Source organism: Oncorhynchus masou, chromosome 30, assembly GCF_036934945.1.
Source record: "Oncorhynchus masou masou isolate Uvic2021 chromosome 30, UVic_Omas_1.1, whole genome shotgun sequence".
Lineage (NCBI taxonomy): Eukaryota > Metazoa > Chordata > Actinopteri > Salmoniformes > Salmonidae > Oncorhynchus > Oncorhynchus masou.
In genome coordinates, this window is record NC_088241.1 from 59,365,277 (window position 1) to 59,390,004 (window position 24,728).

Here is a 24,728-nt window from a genome sequence, read left to right on the forward strand (position 1 = left end):
CCCATACAGATACAGGTCAATATAAATTGTACATCTGGCTCGCCCTTGAAACCTGAGTATGGGAGTGAACGTTGCAATTGAGATGTAGCCTAGCCATAGAAATATAATAATTAGAAGAGATGTTACTACTCAACTCTATCTATTTTCTATGGATGTAAGAAAGAGACGGCGTCCTACAGGTCTACTTACTTGGTCCATTGACATCGGGCAGGTGGGTGAACCTCTCGTTGCAGAAGTTCCCCTCGCAGCAACAGAAGAAGACCTGAGGATTCTCCTCTGTCGCCACACACTCTTGCCTGAGAAAAAAAAGAGAACATTTTAGCGACCGTCAAAGGGAAATGCTTTAGTCTAGAGTAGAGAAGGGAGCGCCTCAGCTTTCTGCTGACTTCAGTGCTTAAGAGGGCCTGTGGTTATTCCCTACACCGGGTCGTGTTCAGAAGGGAAGTTACGTTATGAAAAGCAGTGAAACAGGAAAGTTCTACCAGAAACTGCTCAATAAGAAACAATAAGCTCAATAAGAAACTCGGAAACTCTTAATATCGTTTTCCGATGCAAGACGTTTAGAAAAGCTTTGCCACTGTGTACCCTAATGAACACGACACGGAAACAGAATTAGGGCCTATGACCTGCTCAGACACCTAACTAACCCTTAGCTCCTCCTTCCTCCTCCTTCCGTTCCCATCCATCGCCATGCAGCGCTCACACTATTGACTTCTTGACCACTGTGGAGGACAGGAGGAGGAGGGAGAGGACTGGCAGTGTCGCCATCATACTGCTGATGGGGCGCCGGGCACATCGGCCCGGGTCAGCGATGTGGTAGCCTGGCGGGTCATTGGGCAGTTTCCTCTCCCTCAAAGAGCCAGAGCCAATGGCGAGGCCAGCCAGTCGACCCTGACAGCACTGGAAGGGGGCACGGGCAAAGTGGAGGTGTCTCCTCAAGCTGTCCCGATATGAACACCAACTCCCAACAGTACGATGGTTGTGATCATGACGCAAATTTGAAGATTGAGATTTTAAAGACATCCACTGTATGTCTAGACTAGAGGGTTCACACTGACAACTGTTGCTTCCAGGATCAACTTACACACGATATAAAAGCATTTACATCAATGCATTCAAGGAACCTGGATTCCCGCAGGGTAATACAGTGGGGCAAAAAAGTATTTAGTCAGCCACCAACTGTGCAAGTTCTCCCACTTAAAAAGATGAGAGAGGCCTGTAATTTTCATCATAGGTACACTTCAACTATGACAGACAAAATGAGAGAAAAAAATATCCAGAAAATCACATTGTAGGATTTTTAATGAATTTATTTGCAAATTATGCTGGAAAATAAGTATTTGGTCACCTACAAACAAGCAAGATTTCTGGCTCTCACAGACCTGTAACTTATTCTTTAAGAGGCTACTCTGTCCTCCACTCGTTACCTGTATTAATGGCACCTGTTTGAACTTGTTATCAGTATAAAAGACACCTGTCCACAACCTCAAACAGTCACACTCCAAACTACACTATGGCCAAGACCAAAGAGCTGTCAAAGGACACCAGAAACAAAATTGTAGACCTGCACCAGGCTGCGAAGACTGAATCTACAATAGGTAACCAGCTTGGTTTGAAGAAATCAACTGTGGGAGCAATTATTAGGAAATGGAAGACATACAAGACCACTGAAAATCTCCCTCTATCTGGGGCTCCACGCAAGATCTCACCCCGTGGGGTCAAAATGATCACAAGAACGGTGAGCAAAAATCCCAGAACCACACAGGTTGACCTAGTGAATGACCTGCCGAGAGCTGGGACCAAAGTAACAAAGCCTACCATCAGCAAGGGCATTGAAGATGAAATGTGGCTGGGTCTTTCAGCATGACAATGATCCCAAACACACTGCCCAGGCAACGAAGGAGTGGCTTCGTAAGAAGCATTTCAAGGTCCTGGAGTGGCCTAGCCAGTCTCCAGATCTCAACCCCATAGAAAATCTTTGGAGGGAGTTGAAAGTCCATGTTGCCCAGCAACAGCCCCAAAACATCACTGCTCTAGAGGAGATCTGCATGGAGGAATGGGCCAAAATACCAGCAACCTTGTGAAGACTTACAGAAAACACGACCTCTGTCATTGCCAACAAAGGATAAATAACAACGTATTGAGATAAACTTTTGTTATTGACCAAATACTTATTTTCCACCATAATTTGCAAATAAATTAATTAAAAATACTAGAATGTGATTTTCTCTCATTTTGTCTGTCATAGTTGAAGTGTACCTATGATGAAAATTACAGGCCTCATCTTTTTAAGTGGGAGAACTTGCACAATTGGTGGCTGGCTAAATACTTTTTTGCCCCACTATATGTTGCACAGTTCATTCAGAACAGGACGGACCTCCTCACCGGTGGTGGCAAGATAACATATCTTTACCCAAGTCTAATCTACAACAGTCTCGAGCGTCTTCAAAAGTCTCGAGCATTTCAAAAAAGCTTTTCAAAAAAGCTTTTCGACTTAAGCCCGTCACTCAACGCACTTCGATGTTTGGTATTTCCAACATGCACCAGAGGATCTGCTCGTCTGCTATTTTAAGAAGTGGCGACCTCTAGTTTAAGCAACCTGGGATTGCTGGCGTTGCGTTTCAAGATCAGTCATTGTTGCTGGCCCACTTTTACACTGGCAGTCTCGATGAGGGAATGGTTTCATACACAGCCTTTTCATGGTGAGAACTCACGCAGCTTTAGGATTGAGCTTGTAGAAAACCTCTGGTTAAATACCCCGAAACAAAAGCCCTTTATGTTACCTTGGCTCTTCTCATTCAACACTATAAAACACAACAATGTTCATTCTTTCCAAGTTGATCATTTAAACCCCTTGTACACGTGTCTCACTCTAAACAACAATGCAGTGGATTGGTTTTAGCCAAAACCTTTTTTCTCCTCTATAATGTTTATGCGGGGAGAAGCGACTGTATTCAAGCTTCCCATCCGGATCCATCTATTCAACGATTTATCTGGGTCTTGGGAGAGGCCGGAAATAGATCGCAACGGCAATCGGTTGAAACATCTACAGCACCACTCCGCCTGACTTTTCCGGCGACAGCAAAGCCTTGGTTATGGAGCACCTACGGGACCCGCCGGGCGCAGGGCAACTGTATATTCCAGTTTGACAGAGAGACATTTAATATGGAGTCCATGCTTCTACGTCTGCATTGCTTTGAGGCTGGCTTTCCAGGTTTTGTCATCTGCTGATGTAAAAAGAACTTTTGAAAAACATTTGATGAGAAACACTTCCGATAGATGAAATGGAAACTAAAATGTTCGATAACACAAGCGAAATGTCGAAGACAAGCTCGCGTGAGGTTGCACACACACACACACACACGTTCCAGACGTGAAGTCAATAGGCAGTAATGCTTGAGTGACAAATCCAACTGTGATTGTAAAAGTTGTATACACGGTCATATTTGATGGTTAGATTAACAGTCATTATCGATCAGTGACGTATGGGGACCCCAATGAGCTTCATTCTAAACACTTGTTGAGGCATTGATCCCACTCGGGAAATGAAAACATTGAGCAGAAACCCACCTATACAACCATAGGGAACACACTGATTCCACCTCTTGGCCACAGCAGGGCCCCTATTCATAAAGAGCGGAAGAGTAGGAGTGCAGGTATAGGATCAGGTTTTCCCTTTGGACAATACCCTGGATGCCAGCACAGCACTCCTACTCTCAGACTCTTTGTGAATACATCCCAGGACTCCAGTCTTTAAGGCAGCTCATCTACAACTCAACAGTATTATATAGGGCCTTGCTCAAGGGCACAACGGTAGGAGATTTGACCTGTCGTAGCAGTTGAAGTCGTCCAGCCAGCAGCCCTTCTTCACCAGCTCGATGGTACCAGAGTTGTTGCGCCAGGAGGCGTAGCAGTGCAACCTCTTGTCCTTCTCACCCTCGCAGCTCTCTACCCCGCTCTGGTTGGTCTTCTCGATCTCATAGTTCACGTTATAGAACAAGCACTCCCGTGTGTCCACCTCGCCATGGCTTGGTCCTGTCACAGAGAGAAAGATGAGGATGCACTAGTTTAGTCGAGCATTAGAAGAATACCATTAGCCCAAATTAAATACACACTATAACCTATTATTTACGCACTCAAAACCCAGAGCTGTGTTTGGTACAACTGTCGTCTCACAAGTTCCACGGCTTGCTTTACTCTTGTCAAAACACCACTCGAGACTTTACTCATGCCTTATTTTGATAACAGGGAACAGGGAGGTGATATTTTCTGACGATGAAACCAGAGTACGTGCCGAAAGAGAGAGCGAGAGAAGTAGAGAGAGAAGGAGCGGTAGAGAGAGAAGTAGAGAGAGAAGGAGAGGTAGAGAGAGGTGCGAGAGAGGAGAGAGAGAAGGAGAGAGAGAGAAGAAGGAGAGAGAGAGAAGGAGAGAGAGAGAGAGAGAGAGAGAGAGAGAGAGAGAGAGAGAGAGAGAGAGAGAGAGGAGAGAGAGAGAGAGGTAGAGTAGTTTAGAGGAGAGAGAAAGAGAGGTAGAGTAGTTTAGAGGAGAGAGAAAGAGAAGTAGAGTAGTTTAGAGGAGAGAGAAAGAGAAGTAGAGTAGTTTAGAGGAGAGAGAAAGAGAAGTAGAGTAGTTTAGAGGAGAGAGAAAGAGAAGTAGAGTAGTTTAGAGGAGAGAGAAAGAAAAGTAGAGTAGTTTAGGGGAGAGAGAGAGAGTGGCAGTGAGAGAAATGGCGTGGAAGGGGGAGAGAGGATGTTTATGGTAAGAAAGGATTGTACACAGACTGAAGGTATGTCGACTACAGCATTTGCCAGCTCACTAAGAAGCATCAGCACTGAACAGTTTTCCATGACAGAAGAAAGACATGCTGGAGGAAGAACACGTTAAAAACCTGTGGCAAACCAAATGAGCTTGAGGGGGGGGAAAAAAATCTACCTTTTCAGCACCCAAAAGCCATTTGACCAACCTTTTCAGCTCAAAGGTTTAACAGCTAGTGGGAGTCCATAGCAACAATCCCCAGAGCCATACAGGCCTTAGGCTATCTCTGCATTTCCTGGAATATTACAATGGCAGCTTGACAAGGGCAGCATATCCTTGCCATGGCAGAGGAGAGAAAGGTCATCAGGGAGATAACCTCAGTGATGTGTGTGAATAGAGACAAAAGAGAGAGAAAAACACTCCTTGTTCCAAAAGAAACCAGCCCAAAATAACAGCCTCTCTCTCTCCCTGCTGGAGCAATATATATGAGAGAGAGAGCGAGAGCGAGACACAGAGAGAGCGAGAGCGAGAGAGAGAGCGAGAGAGAGAGAGAGAGAGAGAGAGAGCGAGAGAGAGAGCGAGAGAGAGAGCGAGAGAGAGAGCGCGGCACAGTGAGAGAAAGAGAGAAGCTGATCGAGAGTAATATAGGTGCGAGAGAGAGAGAGAGAGCGGCACAGTGAGAGAGAGAGGGCGAGCGGCACAGTGTGAGAGAGAGAGCTGATCGAGAGAGTAATATAGGTGAGAGAGAGAGAAGCTGATCGAGAGAGTAATATAGGTGCGAGAGAGAGAAGCTGCTCGAGAGAGTAATATAGGTGCGAGAGAGAGAAGCTGATCGAGAGAGTAATACAGGTGCGAGAGAGAGAAGCTGATCGAGAGAGTAATACAGGTGCGAGAGAGAAGCTGATCGAGAGAGTAATACAGGTGCGAGAGAGAGAGAGAGAAGCTGATCGAGAGAGTAATACAGGTGCGAGAGAGAGAGAGAGAAGCTGATCGAGAGAGTAATATAGGTGCGAGAGAGAGAGAGAGAAGCTGATCGAGAGAGTAATATAGGTGCGAGAGAGAGAAGCTGATCGAGAGAGTAATGCAGGTGCGAGAGAGAGAGAGAAGCTGATCGAGAGAGTAATATAGGTGCGAGAGAGAGAAGCTGATCGAGAGAGTAATATAGGTGCGAGAGAGAGAAGCTGATCGAGAGAGTAATACAGGTGCGAGAGAGAGAAGCTGATCGAGAGAGTAATACAGGTGCGAGAGAGAGAGAGAAGCTGATCGAGAGAGTAATACAGGTGCGAGAGAGAGAGCGAGAAGCTGATCGAGAGAGTAATACAGGTGCGAGAGAGAGAAGCTGATCGAGAGAGTAATACAGGTGCGAGAGAGAGAAGCTGATCGAGAGAGTAATACAGGTGCGAGAGAGAGAGAAGCTGATCGAGAGAGTAATACAGGTGCGAGAGAGAGAGAGAGAAGCACATCGAGAGAGTAATACAGGTGCGAGAGAGAGAGAGAGAAGCTGATCAAGAGAGTAATTCAGGTGCGAGAGAGAGAGAGAGAGAAGCTGATCAAGAGAGTAATACAGGTGCGAGAGAGAGAGAAGCTGATCGAGAGAGTAATACAGGTGCGAGAGAGAGAGAGAAGCTGATCGAGAGAGTAATACAGGTGCGAGAGAGAGAGAGAAGCTGATCGAGAGAGTAATATAGGTGCGAGAGAGAGAGAGAGAAGCTGATTGAGAGAGTAATACAGGTGCGAGAGAGAGGGAGAGAAGCTGATCAAGAGAGTAATAGGTGCGAGAGAGAGAAGCTGATCGAGAGAGTAATACAGGTGCGAGAGAGAGAGAAGCTGATCGAGAGAGTAATACAGGTGCGAGAGAGAGAGAGAAGCTGATCGAGAGAGTAATACAGGTGCGAGAGAGAGAGAGAGAGAAGCTGATCAAGAGAGTAATACAGGTGCGAGAGAGAGAGCGAGAAGCTGATCGAGAGAGTAATATAGGTGCGAGAGAGAGAAGCTGATCGAGAGAGTAATATAGGTGCGAGAGAGAGAGAGAGAAGCTGATCGAGAGAGTAATACAGGTGCGAGAGAGAGAGAAGCTGGTCGAGAGAGTAATATAGGTGAGAGACTTGACTTTGACTTTTGGTCTTTCTTTATTGAAATATTCTCAATTCATTTAAAAATCACCCCCCACTCCTAAAATAAAAAAATAAAAATAGATCCTGTACTGCATACATGTACCATACTCATCTTTCCATCTACCACATGATACAAATCACCATACACAAAAACCCTCTCCTACAACCGTATATCCAAAACATCTTCCCCAGCAATACAGACAGCCCCCCCAACACACCATATCTCCTCAAACATCTCCACACATTTGATCATTTTATAGAACTCAAACTCAACCCTAAGGCGCGCAGAGACCATCCCATTAAACAGTAGTAAAGGGTCTGTTATCCCCCCACCTTTGACCCTGTTCCTCCTTGTTAGCCAAATAATTAACTTTGCCTGAGCAAACAGAAAATTCAACAAAACACATTTTTTTTTCTCCTTACTCGAATACCTGTATCCCATTATAAATATCCCAACAGCAAAAACCACCCCCAACCTGTCACACAGACATTCCAACAGAGACATTAATGGCATTAACCTGGTGCACACAGAAAACACATGAATTACAGTTTCTTTCATTTGACAGAAAGGACACCCCTGCCCAATTCCCGGATCAACCCGTGCCAACCAGCTGTTAGTGGCCAGGGCTCCATGAAGAACCCTCCACTGGAGGTCCCCTGACCTCTTTGGTACTGGGGGTTTGTAGAGCGCCCTCCATCTAAAACCCACCATACTCTCCGCCCCACATACCCCCTGCCACTGATGTGCCTTCCTGTTAGGCTCCTAATGTTCCTAACCTTAACGCAGAGGTTGTAGAGGGCTTTACCTCCGACCCCCTCAAACTCCCCCAGGCTCGGAGTGTTAAAATCTAACAAGTCCTCCAGACCCCCTTGCCAGTCTCCAGTCTCTGCCGTCACCTGCAGTGGCGGGAACATTGGTGGCCCCTCTCCCTTTGGCCTCTCAAACACCCCCCTTACCGGCTCAGACAGTGCCTCCTGGACCTCCTCCAGGAATCTCTCCAGCAGCCTAAGAGACGTTATTCCTGTTTGTTGCGCCAAGACCTCCGGGGTTTTCCACCCCTCCTCTCCCAGCAGTCTCAGGTCACCCAGCCTTTGTAAACCCCTGCCATCAGTTGCCTCTGCAGGGTGGCCGACTGAACCGATCTCAAAGGGATGGCTGGGTTGTGGAAGATAGGCTCCTCCCACACCCACTGCCCAGGCTCCACACCCCCCTTCTCGTGTGGGCCTTAGCAGCTGCCAGGCCCTCAGCACCGCAGAGTAAAACTCTGAGAGACCTGCTGTACTCAGCCTCTCCAGCTTCATGAGGAACAGCTGCCGGTCCAACCCTAATCCACCAGCTCTCCTCAGCAGCGCGCATGCTGGTTCCCTCCAGCCAACATCAGTGTGGTACAGCAGTCTCTGCACCGCCTTTAGTCGGAAAGCAGCCATCCTGCTCTCCAGTTCCACCAGGCCTTGTCCTCCTTCGTGGATGGTCATGTACAAAACTGCTGCCTTCAGCCAGTGATGTCCCGACCAAAAGAAGTCCACCAGCTTGCGTTGCAGGTCTGCAAGCAAACCGGCGGGGGGGTTGAGGACAGCCAGTTTATGCCACAAGGAAGATGCCACCAGGTTGTTGATTATCAGCACCCTCCCTCTATATGACACTTGGGACAGGAGCCACCTCCACCTGGCCAGTCTTGACACCACTGCCTGTGACAGCCCCTCCCAGTTCTTGCTGACCCACCTCTCCGAGCCCAGGTACACCCCCAACACTTTAAGCCCTTCACAACCCCACTGCAAACCCCCTGGAAGCAGAGGAGGAGCCCTATCCCCCCATGCCCCACATAACAGAGCTTTGCTCTTTCCCCAGTTTACCTTAGCTGATGAAGCTCCTCGTACACCTTCAGACTGGTCTCTAGTTCCTGCATATCTTGCCCATCCCTGACCATCACAGAAACATCATCTGCATAAGCTGAGACTGCTATTCCTGTCACCACATCCATGCCTGTCCAGCACACTCCCCGCAGTCTCCTGCGTAGCAGTCCTAAAAAAGGCTCAATGGCTAGTGTGTACAGCTGCCCAGATAGAGGGCATCCTTGTCTAATGCCCCGTCTCACCCAGACTGGCCTACTGAGCCCCCCTCCCACCTTAACCATACATGACGCCCCAGCATACAACAGCTTCACACAGGTCACAAAACTCTTCCCAAACCCAAACACAGACATCACATTAAACAGATACTCATGATCCACTCTATCAAAAGCCTTCTCTTGATCTAAAGAGACCAGTCCAAAGTTCACATTAGAACCTCTCGACAAGTCCAACATGTCCCTAATCAAGAACAAGTTGTGCGTGATTGAGCGTCCCGGTACACAATATGTCTGGTCCTTGTGTACTATAGAGTCCAGATGGGCCTTCAGTCTGTTAGAGAGGACCTTGGCAAAAATCTTGTAGTCCGCACAGAGTAATGCCACAGGCCTCCAGTTCTTAAGTTCACACAAGTCCCCTTTTTTGGGCAGGAGAGTCAGAGCCGCCCGACGGCAGCTCATCGGCAACTCTCCTACCCCGACGCATTCTCGCAACACGCAAAGGAAATCCTGTCCAATTGTTCCCCAGAATCTTTTGTAAAATTCCACTGGAAGTCCATCGACCCCGGGTGCACGACCGGGGGACATCTGAGTTACTGCCTCTGCCAGTTCATGTGACAACAGAGGAATGTCCATTTCATCCCTCTGTGCCCGAGAGAGCTTAGGGAGTCCTGCGAACAAGACCTGAGCACAAATGGGATCACACATTTCTGCCCTATACAATTCAGTATAAACCTCCACAGTCCGCTCCCGCATCTCCCCCACCACAGAGGTCACCCGCCCATCAGACAGCCGTAGACAATGCATACCCTTGGCTTCACTGCTCTGTCTTTCCAACCCAACGAAGAAGGAGCTGGGAGCATCCATCTCCTTGAGCATGGAGAACCTAGCTCTTACAAGTGCTCCTTTTGCTTTAACCTGGAAAAACTGCCCAGGTCCCTACGTAATTCGGCTAAGTTAGCCTGGAGGCCTACATTGCCTTGCCCCACCATCTCTACCTCCATCTCACTAATACACCGCTCTAGTTCCCCCAATACTCTCCTAGCCTCTGAGGATGAGAGAGCTGTGTACTGTTGACAGAAAAGCCGAATTTGCACTTTCCCCACATCCCACCATTGACTCAGAGACTCATACTCCTCTCTTCGCTGCCCCCATCTTTCCCAAAAAGTCTGGAAACCTGAGCAAAAAGTGGCATCTTGTAAGAGCTTTACATTGAACTTCCAATAAGATGCCTGCCGGGGCCATGGTGAAATAGACAGCCGAGCCATGGTTATGTGGTGATCCGAAAACCCCACTGGGAGAATGGTAGCACCCAGCAGCCTATTGCTCTGATTCCTGGACATGTAAAAACGATCAAGTCGAGCTGCACTCACCCTAGCCCCAAAAACCTTCACCCACGTATACTGTCTTGTGTTTGGATGTTTAGTTCTCCAAACATCCACTAGGTCAAACTGATTAAAGATGTCCCTTAACACTCCCACTGACACTGAATGAGGCTCTTCTCCATTTCTGTCTTTTGTAAAATCCATTGTACAGTTCCAGTCACCTCCGATCACCAGCGTCTCCTCAGGCGCTACTTGTGAGAGTTCCTGTCTAAGACTCCCAAATAGAACCCCTCTTTCTCTCCCTGTGTTAGGCGCATACACATTTATAAAGACAAAACACATGTTGTTAATTTCTGCTTTAACAACAAGCAACCTACCCCTACACACCTCCTTTGAGGAGCAAATTTTTACAGCCAGACCCGGTGCAAAAAGGACTGCCACACCTGCACTAAGATTTGTCCCATGGCTCAACACACTTGCCCCTTTCCACCAGAGCCCCCAATCAACTTCATTCACTACATCACTATGCGTCTCCTGCAGAAACAACACCTGTACTTTTTTTTGTTTTACATATTCACCCAACACACTCCTCTTTCCCGCATCTCTGGCGCCATTTATATTGAGCGAGCCTACCCAAAGAGTCTCCATAAGAATTGGGAGAAAAGCAAGCAGAGAAATAGACCAATAGCAAAGCTCAAAAAGCCCCAGTGTCAGTAAGAAATTAAACATTTAAACAGTGTCTGAAGGTAAACCTTTACGCACTGTTGTGACCCACTTCCTCAACCTAAACCGTTTCCTGGGTGAGAGGACACCATGCCCCTCATTTCTCATAGCATGTTGTACTGATCTTACAAACTTTCTAGGATCAGGAAAAAAAGCCTCAAGATTAACTTTTTTCCCCTTAGTCTCATTCAGGAACCTTGTCAGTTCTCTCAATGTGTACTTAGACCCCTCTGGTTGACTAGCTGTCAGCTCCGGGCCAATTGAAGAGGAGTCTGAAAAAATAACTCCTCATCCTCTTCCTCAGACTCACTTTCCTCCTCTTCTCTATCTCCCACCCTGACCACCTGCCCTTTCTCTCTGGTTAGGGCCTCACCCACAGCAACAGGCAACATTTCCATGGTGCCTTTGTTCACACCCTTTTTCCTTTTCCTCTTGACACCCTCCTCCTCCCCCCCTAATCTCTTACACCACCCTCCATAGCATGACTAGGGCCAGCCTCATCTACACCACCCTCCATAGCATGACTAGGGCCAGCCTCAGCTACACCACTCTCCATAGCCTGACTAGGGCCAGCCTCTGCTTCTCCACCATCTCTAGCCTGACTAGACCCAGCCTCTGCTTCTCCACCATCTCTAGCCTGACTAGGGCCAGCCTCTGCTTCTCCACCATCTCTAGCCTGACTAGGGCTAGCCTCAGCTACACCACCATCTCTAGACTGACTAGGCCCAGCCTCTGCTGTCTGCATCTCCTTACCCCCTGCATTTTGACCTCGATTTCCCCCACTTGCGCTTGTACCCTCACCTTTTCTATGGCCTTTATGTGGGCACGCAAAGCTCTTGTGCCCCAAATCCCCACATTCAAAACACCGTAGACTATCTGTGCTGGCAAAACCTGCATAGAGCCCCTCCCCATGCCTCACTTTAAAATGCACATTTAGCTGTTGCTCATTATTGTTCAGAAACATAAACACTTGCCTCCTGAACGAAACAACGTGCTTAACGGCATCTGCCTGAAAACCTGCTGACAGTACACGGAAACCGCTAGCAAACTTACCAAAACGACTCAGCTCTTTCCTAATTTGATCATCAGTAATAAACGGAGGCAAATTTGCCACTACAACTCTTGTTGAAGGGGTAGAGAGAGGTGAAATTGACACCAACACATCCCTTACAAATATTCCGCTAGCAATTAGCCTACCGACCAAATTAGCCCTTTTCATGAACACAACCACAGCTTTGTTCATTCTAGAAGCAGAATGTATAAACTCAGCTCCTACCTGTTCACCGACCACGAGCAGAACCTCCTCCACCTTAACTCCGTTCTCAGGAACACACCTGAATCCATGCTGTATCGACAGCGTCTCCTCCGCGCTAGGCTGAGAAGCCATTGCGCACACTACACCTTCCAACCCCCAGGAAAGTTACTCTGTCCTCTTCCACCCTAACTTTGAAAAGAAAACTTTGGATACCGCTAAAAACAAATATTGCATTAACCCTCCACCATAGAAAATAACATGTAAAGAAAAGAATCAAGAACGTTAGTTAGGATAGAGCTTCCCACACCAAACACTCAAACTCCAAAAAAACCCAGCATGCACCGAGAGAGAGAGAGAGAAGCTGATCGAGAGAGTAATATAGGTGCGAGAGAGAGAGAGAGAAGCTGATCGAGAGAGTAATATAGGTGCGAGAGAGAGAAGCTGATCGAGAGAGTAATATAGGTGCGAGAGAGAGAAGCTGATCGAGAGAGTAATATAGGTGCGAGAGAGAGAAGCTGATCGAGAGAGTAATATAGGTGAGAGAGAGAGAGAGAGAGAGAGAGAGAGAGAGAGAGAGAGAAGCTGATCGAGAGAGTAACATAGGTGCGAGAGAGAGAGAGAGAGAGAAGCTGATAGACAGAGTAATATAGGTGTGAGAGAGAGAAAGAGAGAGAGAGAGAGGGCGAGCGGCACAGTGAGAGAGAGAGAAGCTGATCAAGAGAGTAATACAGCTGCGAGAGAGAGAGAGAAGCTGATCGAGAGAGTAATATAGGTGAGAGAGAGAGAGAGAGAGAGAGAGAGAGAAGCTGATCGAGAGAGTAATATAGGTGCGAGAGAGAGAAGCTGATCGAGAGAGTAATACAGGTGCGAGAGAGAGAAGCTGATCGAGAGAGTAATACAGGTGCGAGAGAGAGAAGCTGATCGAGAGAGTAATATAGGTGAGAGAGAGAGAAGCTGATCGAGAGAGTAATATAGGTGAGAGAGAGAGAAGCTGATCGAGAGAGTAATATAGGTGAGAGAGAGAGAGAGAAGCTGATCGAGAGAGTAATATAGGTGAGAGAGAGAGAGAGAAGCTGATCGAGAGAGTAACAGGTGAGAGAGAGAGAGAGAAGCTGATCCTCAGTGATGTGTGTGAATAGAGACAAGAGAGAGAGAAAAACACTCCTTGTTCCAAAAGAAACGAGCCCAAAATAAGTCTCTCTCCCTCTGCTGGAGCAATATATATGAGAGAGAGAGAGCGAGACAGAGGAGACAGAGAGAGAGGCACAGTGAGTGAGTGAGTGAGTGAGTGAGTGAGTGAGTGAGTGAGTGAGTGAGTGAGTGAGATGAGATGAGAAGCTGATCGAGAGAGTATAGGTGCGAGAGAGAGAGAGAGAGAGAAGCTGATCGAGAGAGTAATATAGGCGCGAGAGAGAAGCTGATCGAGAGAGTAATATAGGTGCGAGAGAGAGAGAGAGAGAGAGAGAGAGAGAGAGAGAAGCTGATCGAGAGAGTAATATAGGTGCGAGAGAGAGAGAGAGAGAGAAGCTGATCAAGAGAGTAATATAGGTGCGAGAGAGAGAGAGAGAAGCTGATCGAGAGAGTAATATAGGTGCGAGAGAGAGAGAGAAGCTGATCGAGAGAGTAATATAGGTGAGAGAGACAGGCACAGTGAGTGAGAGAGGGAGAGAGAGAGTGAGTAGCACAGTGAGAGAGAGAAGCTGATTGAGAGAGTAATAGGTGCAGGAGAGAAGCTGATTGAGAGAGTAATATAGGTGAGAGAGAAGCTGATCGAGAGTAATATAGGTGAGAGAGAAGCTGATCGAGAGAGTTATATAGGTGCGAGAGAGAGAGAGAGAGAGAGAGTAATATAGGTGCGAGAGAGAAAAACTCCCATATCTACTGGGTGAAATTCCACAGTGTGCCATCAGAGCAGCAAGATTTTTGACCTGTTGCCATGAGAAAAGGGCAACCAGTGAAGAACACGCACCATTGTAAATACAACCCATATCTATGCTTATTTATTTTATCTTGTGTCCTTAACCATTTGTACATTTTAAAAACACTGTGTATATATATATATATATATAATATGACATTTGTAATGTCTTTATTGTTTTGAAACTTCTGTATGTGTGATGTCTACTGTTAATTTTTATTGTTTATTTCACTTTATATATTATCTACCTTACTTGCTTTGGCAATGTTAACAAATGTTTCCCATGCCAATAAAGCCCTTGAATTGAATTGGAGAGAGAGAGAAGCTGATCGAGAGAGTAATATAGGTGCGAGAGAGAGAAGCTGATCGAGAGAGTATATAGGTGCGAGAGAGAGAGAGAAGCTGATCAAGAGAGTAATATAGGTGCGAGAGAGAGAGAGAGAGAGAGAGAAGCTGATCGAGAGAGTAATATAGGTGCGAGAGAGAGAGAGAAGCTGATCGAGAGGGTAATATAGGTGCGAGAGAGAGAGAGAGAGAGAGAGAAGCTGATCGAGAGAGTAATATAGGTGAGAGAGAGAGAGAAACTGATTGACAGAGTAATATAGGTGCGAGAGAGAGAGAGAGAGAAGCTGATCGAGAGAGTAATATAGGTGCGAGAGAGAGAGAGAGAAGCTGATCGAGAGAGTAATATAGGTGAGAGAGAGAGTGAGCGGCACAGTGAGAGAGAGAAGCTGATCGAGAGAGTAATATAGGTGAGAGAGAGAGTGAGCGGCACAGTGAGAGAGAGAAGCTGATCGAGAGAGTAATATAGGTGAGAGAGAGAGCGGCGAGAGAGGACAGTGAGAGAGAGAGACAGAAGCTGATCGAGAGAGTAATATAGGTGCGAGAGAGAGAGCTGAGAGAAGCTGATCGAGAGAGTAATATAGGTGTGAGAGAGAGAGAGAGAAGCTGATCGAGAGAGTAATATAGGTGAGAGAGAGAAGCTGATCGAGAGAGTAATATAGGTGCGAGAGAGAGAGAAGCTGATCGAGAGAGTAATATAGGTGAGAGAGAGAGAGAGAGAAGCTGATCGAGAGAGTAATATAGGTGCGAGAGAGAGAGAGAGAAGCTGATCGAGAGAGTAATATAGGTGCGAGAGAGAGTGAGCGGCACAGTGAGAGAGAGAAGCTGATCGAGAGAGTAATATAGGTGAGAGAGAGAGAGGGCGAGCGGCACAGTGAGAGAGAGAGACAGAAGCTGATCGAGAGAGTAATATAGGTGAGAGAGAGAGAGCTGATCGAGAGAGAGAGAGAGCTGATCGAGAGAGTAATATAGTGTGTGAGAGAGAGAGAGAGAAGCTGATCGAGAGAGTAATATAGGTGCGAGAGAGAGAGAGAGAGAGAAGCTGATCGAGAGAGTAATATAGGTGCGAGAGAGAAGCTGATCGAGAGAGTAATATAGGTGCGAGAGAGAGAGAAGCTGATCGAGAGAGTAATATAGGTGAGAGAGAGAGAGAGAAGCTGATCGAGAGAGTAATATAGGTGCGAGAGAGAGAGAGAAGCTGATCGAGAGAGTAATATAGGTGCGAGAGAGAGAGAGAGAAGCTGATCGAGAGAGTAATATAGGTGCGAGAGAGAGAGAGAGAGAGAGAAGCTGATCGAGAGAGTAATATAGGTGCGAGAGAGAGAGAAGCTGAGAGAGAGTAATATAGGTGCGAGAGAGAGAGAGAGCTGATCGAGAGAGTAATATAGGTGCGAGAGAGAGAGCTGATCGAGAGAGAGCTGATCGAGAGAGTAATATAGGTGCGAGAGAGAGAGAAATATACGTGCGAGAGAGAGAGAGAGAAGCTGATCGAGAGAGTAATATAGGTGCGAGAGAGAGTGAGCGGCACAGTGAGAGAGAGAAGCTGATCGAGAGAGTAATATAGGTGAGAGAGAGGAGCGGCACAGTGAGAGAGAGAGACAGAAGCTGATCGAGAGAGTAATATAGGTGCGAGAGAGAGAGAGAGCTGATCGAGAGAGAGAGAGAGAGCTGATCGAGAGAGTAATATAGGTGTGAGAGAGAGAGAGAGAGAGAGAAGCTGATCGAGAGAGTAATATAGGTGCGAGAGAGAGAGAGAGAAGCTGATCGAGAGAGTAATATAGGTGCGAGAGAGAGAGAAGCTGATCGAGAGAGTAATATAGGTGCGAGAGAGAGAGAGAAGCTGATCGAGAGAGTAATATAGGTGCGAGAGAGAGAGAGAGAAGCTGATCGAGAGAGTAATATAGATGCGAGAGAGAGAGAGAAGCTGATCGAGAGAGTAATATAGGTGAAAGGGAGAGAGAGAGAGAGAAGCTGATCGAGAGAGTAATATAGGTGAGAGAGAGAGAGAGAGAAGCTGATCGAGAGAGTAATATAGGTGCGAGAGAGAGAGAGAGAGAGAGCTGATCGAGAGAGAGAGAGAGAAGCTGATCGAGAGAGTAATATAGGTGCGAGAGAGAGAGCTGATCGAGAGAGAGCTGTTCGAGAGAGTAATATAGGTGCGAGAGAGAGAGAAATATACGTGCGAGAGAGAGAGAGAGAAGCTGATCGAGAGAGTAATATAGGTGCGAGAGAGAGAGAGAAGCTAATCGAGAGAGTAATATAGGTGTGAGAGAGAGAAGCTGATCGAGAGAGTAAAATAGGTGCGAGAGAGAGAGAGCTGATCGAGAGAGTAATATAGGAGAGAGAGAGAGAGAGAGAGCTGATCGAGAGAGTAATATAGGAGAGAGAGAGAGAGAGCTGATCGAGAGAGTAATATAGGTGCGAGAGAGAGAGAGAAGCTGATCGAGAGAGTAATATAGGAGAGTAATATAGAGAGAGAGAGAGAGAGAGAGAGAGAAGCTGATCAAGAGAGTAATATAGGTGCGAGAGAGAAGCTGATCGAGAGAGTAATATAGGTGCGAGAGAGAGAGAAGCTGATCGAGAGAGTAATATAGGTGCGAGAGAGAGAGAGAGAGAGAGAAGCTGATCGAGAGAGTAATATAGGTGCGAGAGAGAGAGAGAGAGAAGCTGATCGAGAGAGTAATATAGGTGAGAGAGAGAGAGAGAGAAGCTGATCGAGAGAGTAATATAGGTGCGAGAGAGAGAGAGAGAAGCTGATCGAGAGAGTAATATAGGTGCGAGAGAGAGAGAGAAGCTGATCGAGAGAGTAATATAGGTGCGAGAGAGAGAGCTGATCGAGAGAGAGCTGATCGAGAGAGTAATATAGGTGCGAGAGAGAGAGAAATATACGTGCGAGAGAGAGAGAGAAGCTGATCGAGAGAGTAATATAGGTGCGAGAGAGAGAGAGAGAGAAGCTGATCGAGAGAGTAATATAGGTGCGAGAGAGAGAGAGAGGGAGAAGCTGATCGAGAGAGTAATATAGGTGCGAGAGAGAGAGAGAGAAGCTGATCGAGAGAGTAATATAGGTGCGAGAGAGAGAGAGAGAGGGAGAAGCTGATCGAGAGAGTAATATAGGTGCGAGAGAGAGAAGCTGATCGATCGAGAGAGTAATATAGGTGCGAGAGAGAGAGAAGCTGATCGAGAGAGTAATATAGGTGCGAGAGAGAGAGCTGATCGAGAGAGAGCTGATCGAGAGAGTAATATAGGTGCGAGAGAGAGAGAAATATACGTGCGAGAGAGAGAGAAGCTGATCGAGAGAGTAATATAGGTGCGAGAGAGAGAGAGAAGCTGATCGAGAGAGTAATATAGGTGCGAGAGAGAGAGAGAGAGGGAGAAGCTGATCGAGAGAGTAATATAGGTGCGAGAGAGAGAGAGAGAGGGAGAAGCTGATCGAGAGAGTAATATAGGTGCGAGAGAGAGAAGCTGATCGATCGAGAGAGTAATATAGGTGCGAGAGAGAGAGACTTTGACTTTGACTTTTGGTCTTTCTTTATTGAAATATTCTCAATTCATTTAAAACTCACCCCCCCCCCTCCTAAAATAAAAAAATAAAAATATATCCTGTACTGCATACATGTACCATACTCATCTTTCCATCTACCACATGATACAAATCACCACAAAAAACAAAAACACAAAAAACCTCTCCTATAACCGTATATCCAAATCATCTTCCCCAGCAATACAGACAGCCCCCCCAACACACCATATCTCCTCAAACATCTCCACACATTTGATCATTTTATAGAACTCAAACTCAACCCTATGGCGCGCAGAGACCATCCCATTAAACAGTAGTAAAGGGTCTGTTATCCCCCCACCTTTGACCCTGTTCCTCCTTGTTAGCCAAATAGCTAACTTTGCCTGAGCAAACAAAAATTCAACAAAACACATTTTTCTTTCTCCTTACTCGAATACCTGTATCCCATTATAAACATCCCAACAGCAAAAACCACCCCCAACCTGTCACACAGACATTCCAACAGAGACATTAATGGCATTAACCTGGTGCACACAGAAAACACATGAATTACAGTTTCTATCATTTGACAGAAAGGACACCCTGCCCAATTCCCGGATCAACCCGTGCCAACCAGCTGTTAGTGGCCAGGGCTCCATGAAGAACCCTCCACTGGAGGTCCCCTGACCTCTTTGGTACTGGGGGTTTGTAGAGCGCCCTCCATCTAAAACCCACCATACTCTCCGCCCCACATACCCCCCTGCCACTGATGTGCCTTCACTCCTGTTAGGCTTCTAATGTTCCTTACCTTAACGCAGAGGTTGTAGAGGGCTTTACCTCCCACATCCTCAAACTCCCCCAGGCTCGGAGTGTTAAAATCTAACAAGTCCTCCAGACCCCTTGCCAGTCCCCAGTCTCTGCCGTCACCTGCAGTGGCGGGAACATTGGTGGCCCCTCTCCCTTTGGCCTCTCAAACACCCCCTTACCGGCTCAGACAGGGCCTCCTGGACCTCCTCCAGGAATCTCTCCAGCAGCCTAAGAGACGTTATTCCTGTTTGTTGCGCCAAGATCTCCGGGGTTTTCCACCCCTCCTCTCCCAGCAGTCTCAGGTCACCCAGCCTTTGTAAACCCCCTGCCATCAGTTGCCTCTGCAGGGTGGCCGACTGAACCGATCTCAAAGGGATGGCTGGGTTGTGGAAGATAGGCTCCTCCCACACCCACTGCCCAGGCTCCACTCCCCTTCTCGTGTGGGCCTTAGCAGCTGCCAGGCCCTCAGCACCGCAGAGTAAAACTCTGAGAGACCTGCTGTACTCAGCCTCTCCAGCTTCATGAGGAACAGCTGCCGGTCCAACCCTAATCCGCCAGCTCTCCTCAGCAGCGCGCATGCTGGTTCCCTCCAGCCAACATCAGTGTGGTACAGCAGTCTCTGCACCGCCTTTAGTCGGAAAGCAGCCATCCTGCTCTCCAGTTCCACCAGGCCCTGTCCTCCTTCGTGGACGGTCATGTACAAAACTGCTGCCTTCAGCCAGTGATGTCCCGACCAAAAGAAGTCCACCAGCTTGCGTTGCAGGTCTGCAAGCAGGGGGGGTTGAGGACAGCCAGTTTATGCCATAAGGAAGATGCCACCAGGTTGTTGATTATCAGCACCCTCCCTCTATATGACACTTGGGACAGGAGCCACCTCCACCTGGCCAGTCTTGACACCACTGCCTGTGACAGCCCCTCCCAGTTCTTGCTGACCCACCTCTCCGAGCCCAGGTACACCCCCAACACTTTAAGCCCTTCACAACCCCACTGCAAACCCCCTGGAAGCAGAGGAGGAGCCCTATCCCCCCATGCCCCACATAACAGAGCTTTGCTCTTTCCCCAGTTTACCTTAGCTGATGAAGCTCCCTCGTACACCTTCAGACTGGTCTCTAGTTCCTGCATATCTTGCCCATCCCTGACCATCACAGAAACATCATCTGCATATGCTGAGACTGCTATTCCTGTCACCACATCCATGCCTGTCCAGCACACTCCCCGCAGTCTCCTGCGTAGCAGTCCTAAAAAGGCTCAATGGCTAGTGTGTACAGCTGCCCAGATAGAGGGCATCCTTGTCTAATGCCCCTGTCTCACCCAGACTGGCCTACTGAGCCCCCTCCCACCTTAACCATACATGACGCCCCAGCATACAACAGCTTCACACAGGTCACAAAACTCTTCCCAAACCCAAACACAGACATCACATTAAACAGATACTCATGATCCACTCTATCAAAAGCCTTCTCTTGATCTAAAGAGACCAGTCCAAAGTTCACATTAGAACCTCTCGACAAGTCCAACATGTCCCTAATCAAGAACAAGTTGTCCGTGATTGAGCGTCCCGGTACACAATATGTCTGGTCCTTGTGTATTATAGGAGTCCAGATGGGACTTCAGTCTGTTAGAGAGGACCTTGGCAAAGATCTTGTAGTCCGCACAGAGTAATGCCACAGGCCTCCAGTTCTTAAGTTCACACAAGTCCCCTTTTTTGGGCAGGAGAGTCAGAGCCGCCCGACGGCAGCTCATCGGCAACTCTCCTACCCCGACGCATTCTCGCAACACGCAAAAGAAATCCTGTCCAATTGTTCCCCAGAATTTTTTGTAAAATTCCACTGGAAGTCCATCGACCCCGGGTGCACGACCGGGGGACATCTGGCTTACTGCCTCTGCCAGTTCATGTGACAACAGAGGAATGTCCATTTCATCCCTCTGTGCCCGAGAGAGCTTAGGGAGTCCTGTGAACAAGACCTGAGCACACATAGGATCACACATTTCTGCCCTATACAATTCAGTATAAAACTCCACAGTCCGCTCCCGCATCTCCCCCACCACAGAGGTCACCCGCCCATCAGACAGCCGTAGACAATGCATACCCTTGGCTTCACTGCTCTGTCTTTCCAAACCAAAGAAGAAGGAGCTGGGAGCATCCATCTCCTTGAGCATGGAGAACCTAGCTCTTACAAGTGCTCCCTTTGCTTTAACCTGGAAAAAACTGCCCAGGTCCCTACGTAATTCGGCTAAGTTAGCCTGGAGGCCTACATTGCCTTGCCCCACCATCTCTACCTCCATCTCACTAATACACCGCTCTAGTTCCCCCAATACTCTCCTAGCCTCTGAGGATGAGAGAGCTGTGTACTGTTGACAGAAAAGCCGAATTTGCACTTTCCCCACATCCCACCATTGACTCAGAGACTCATACTCCTCTCTTCGCTGCCCCCATCTTTCCCAAAAAGTCTGGAAACCTGAGCAAAAAGTGGCATCTTGTAAGAGCTTTACATTGAACTTCCAATAAGATGCCTGCCGGGGCCCTGGTGAAATAGACAGCCGAGCCATGGTTATGTGGTGATCCGAAAACCCCACTGGGAGAATGGTAGCACCCAGCAGCCTGTTGCTCTGATTCCTGGACATGTAAAAACGATCAAGTCGAGCTGCACTCACCCTAGCCCCAAAAACCTTCACCCACGTATACTGTCTTGTGTTTGGATGTTTAGTTCTCCAAACATCCACTAGGTCAAACTGATTAAAGATGTCCCTTAACACTCCCACTGACACTGAATGAGGCTCTTCCCCATTTCTGTCTTTTGTAAAATCCATTGTACAGTTCCAGTCACCTCCGATCACCAGCGTCTCCTCAGGCGCTGCTTGTGAGAGTTCCTGTCTAAGACTCCCAAATAGAACCCCTCTTTCTCTCCCTGTGTTAGGCGCATACACATTTATAAAGACAAAACACACGTTGTTAATTTCTGCTTTAACAACAAGCAACCTACCCCTACACACCTCCTTTGAGGAGCAAATTTTTACAGCCAGACCCGGTGCAAAAGGACTGCCACACCTGCACTAAGATTTGTCCCATGGCTCAACACACTTGCCCCTTTCCACCAGAGCCCCCAATCAACTTCATTCACTACATCACTATGCGTCTCCTGCAGAAACAACACCTGTACTTTTTTTTGTTTTACATATTCACCCAACACACTCCTCTTTCCCGCATCTCTGGCACCATTTATATTGAGCGAGCCTACCCGAAGAGTCTCCATAAGAATTGGGAGAAAAGCAAGCAGAGAAATAGACCAATAGCAAAGCTCAAAAAGCCCCAGTGTCAGTAAGAAATTAAACATTTAAACAGTGTCTGAAGGTAAACCTTTACGTACTATTGTGACCCACTTCCTCAACCTAAACCGTTTCCTGGGTGAGAGGACACCATGCCCCTCATTTCTCATAGCATGTTGTACTGATCTTACAAACTTTCTAGGATCAGGAAAAAAAGCCTCAAGATTAACTTTTTTCCCCTTAGTCTCATTCAGGAACCTTGTCAGTTCTCTCAATGTGTACTTAGACCCCTCTGGTTGACTAGCTGTCAGCTCCGGGCCAATTGAAGAGGAGTCTGAAAAAAATAACTCCTCATCCTCTTCCTCAGACTCACTTTCCTCCTCTTCTCTATCTCCCACCCTGACCACCTGCCCTTTCTCTCTGGTTAGGCCTCACCCACAGCAACAGGCAACATTTCCATGGTGCCTTTGTTCACACCCTTTTCCTTTTCCTCTTGACACCCTCCTCCTCCCTCCCTAATCTCTTACACTTCCCCACTATACTCTCCTCATCCACTAGAATAACCTGACTAGACGCAGTATCCTCTGCACCACCCTCTATAGCATGACTAGGGCCAGCCTCAGCTACACCACCCTCCATAGCATGACTAGGCCCAGCATCATCTGCACCACCCTCCATAGCATGACTAGGGCCAGCCTCAGCTACACCACCCTCCATAGCATGTCTAGGCCCAGCCTCAGCTACCCCACCATCTCTAGCCTGACTAGACCCAGCCTCTGCTTCTCCACCATCTCTAGCCTGACTAGACCCAGCCTCATCTACACCACCATCTCTAGACTGACTAGGCCCAGCCTCTGCTGTCTGCATCTCCTTACCCCCTGCATTTTGACCTCGATTTCCCCCACTTGCGCTTGTACCCTCACCTTTTCTATGGCCTTTATGTGGGCACGCAAAGCTCTTGTGCCCCAAATCCCCACACTCAAAACACCGTAGACTATCTGTGCTGGCAAAACCTGCATAGAGCCCCTCCCCATGCCTCACTTTAAAATGCACATTTAGCTGTTGCTCATTATTGTTCAGAAACATAAACACTTGCCTCCTGAACGAAACAACGTGCTTAACGGCATCTGCCTGAAAACCTGCTGACAGTACACGGAAACCGCTAGCAAACTTACCAAAACGACTCAGCTCTTTCCTAATTTGATCATCCGTAATAAACGGAGGCAAATTTGCCACTACAACTCTTGTTGAAGGGGTAGAGAGAGGTGAAATTGACACCAACACATCCCTTACAAATATTCCGCTAGCAATTAGCCTACCGACCAAATTAGCCCTTTTCATGAACACAACCACAGCTTTGTTCATTCTAGAAGCAGAATGTATAAACTCAGCTCCTACCTGTTCACCGACCGCGAGCAGAACCTCCTCCACCTTAACTCCGTTCTCAGGAACACACCTGAATCCATGCTGTATCGACAGCGTCTCCTCCGCGCTAGGCTGAGAAGCCATTGCGCACACTACACCTTCCAACCCCCAGGAAAGTTACTCTGTCCTCTTCCACCCTAACTTTGAAAAGAAAACTTTGGATACCGCTAAAAACAAATATTGCATTAACCCTCCACCATAGAAAAAAAACATGTAAAGAAAAGAATCAAGAAAGTTAGTTAGGATAGAGCTTCCCACACCAAACACTCAAACTCCAAAAACACCCAGCATGCACCGAGAGAGAGAGAGAGAGAGAGAGCTGATCGAGAGAGAGCTGATCGAGAGAGTAATATAGGTGCGAGAGAGAGAGGGAGAAGCTGATCGAGAGAGTAATATAGGTGCGAGAGAGAGAGAGGGAGAAGCTGATCGAGAGAGTAATATAGGTGCGAGAGAGAGAAGCTGATCGATCGAGAAAGTAATATAGGTGAGAGAGAGAGAGAGAGAGGGCGAGCGGCACAGTGAGAGAGAGAGAGAGAAGATGATCGAGAGAGTAATAGGTGCGAGAGAGAGAGAGCGAGAGCGAAGCTGATCGAGAAAGTAATATAGGTGAGAGAGATATTATATTTGGAACCAAGGACTGATCACCCCAATCCACAAAAATGGAGACAAATTTGACCCCAATAACTACCGTGGAATATGCGTCAACAGTAACCTTGGGAAAATCCTCTGCATTATCATTAACAGCAGACTCGTACACTTCCTCAATGAAAACAATGTACTGAGCAAATGTCAAATTGGCTTTTTACCAAATTACCGTACAACAGACCATGTATTCACTCTGCACACCCTAATTGACAACCAAACAAACCAAAACAAAAGCAAAGTCTTCTCATGCTTTGTTGATTGCGAGAGAGAGAGAAAGAAGCTGATCAAAAAGCCTTCAACTCAATTTGGCATGAGGGTCTGCTATACAAACTGATGGAAAGTGGTGTTGGGGGTAAAACATACGACATCATAAAATCCATGTCCACAAACAACAAGTGTGCGGTTAAAATTGGCAAAAAAACACACAAATTTCTTCACACAGGGTCGTGGGGTTAGACAGGGATGCAGCTTAAGCCCCACCCTCTTCAACATATATATCAACGAACTGGCGCGGGCACTAGAAAAGTCTGCAGCACCCGGCCTCACCCTACTAGAATCTGAAGTCAAATGTCTGCTGATGATCTGG

At 47.4% G+C, this 24,728-nt stretch overlaps 1 protein-coding gene across 1 annotated transcript in view; it reads right to left on the bottom strand.

Annotated features, from left to right (window-relative positions):
- The window catches only part of LOC135522886 (activin receptor type-2B), a 91,601-nt gene that overhangs the window by 35,052 nt on the left and 31,821 nt on the right, over positions 1-24,728 (bottom strand). The window contains exons 2-3 of the mRNA XM_064949551.1: positions 3,828-4,035; positions 190-296 (exon numbers count right to left, since the gene is read on the bottom strand). Of these exons, the coding sequence (XP_064805623.1) occupies positions 190-296; positions 3,828-4,035 (315 nt within the window). The remainder of the gene's footprint in view (positions 1-189; positions 297-3,827; positions 4,036-24,728) is intronic.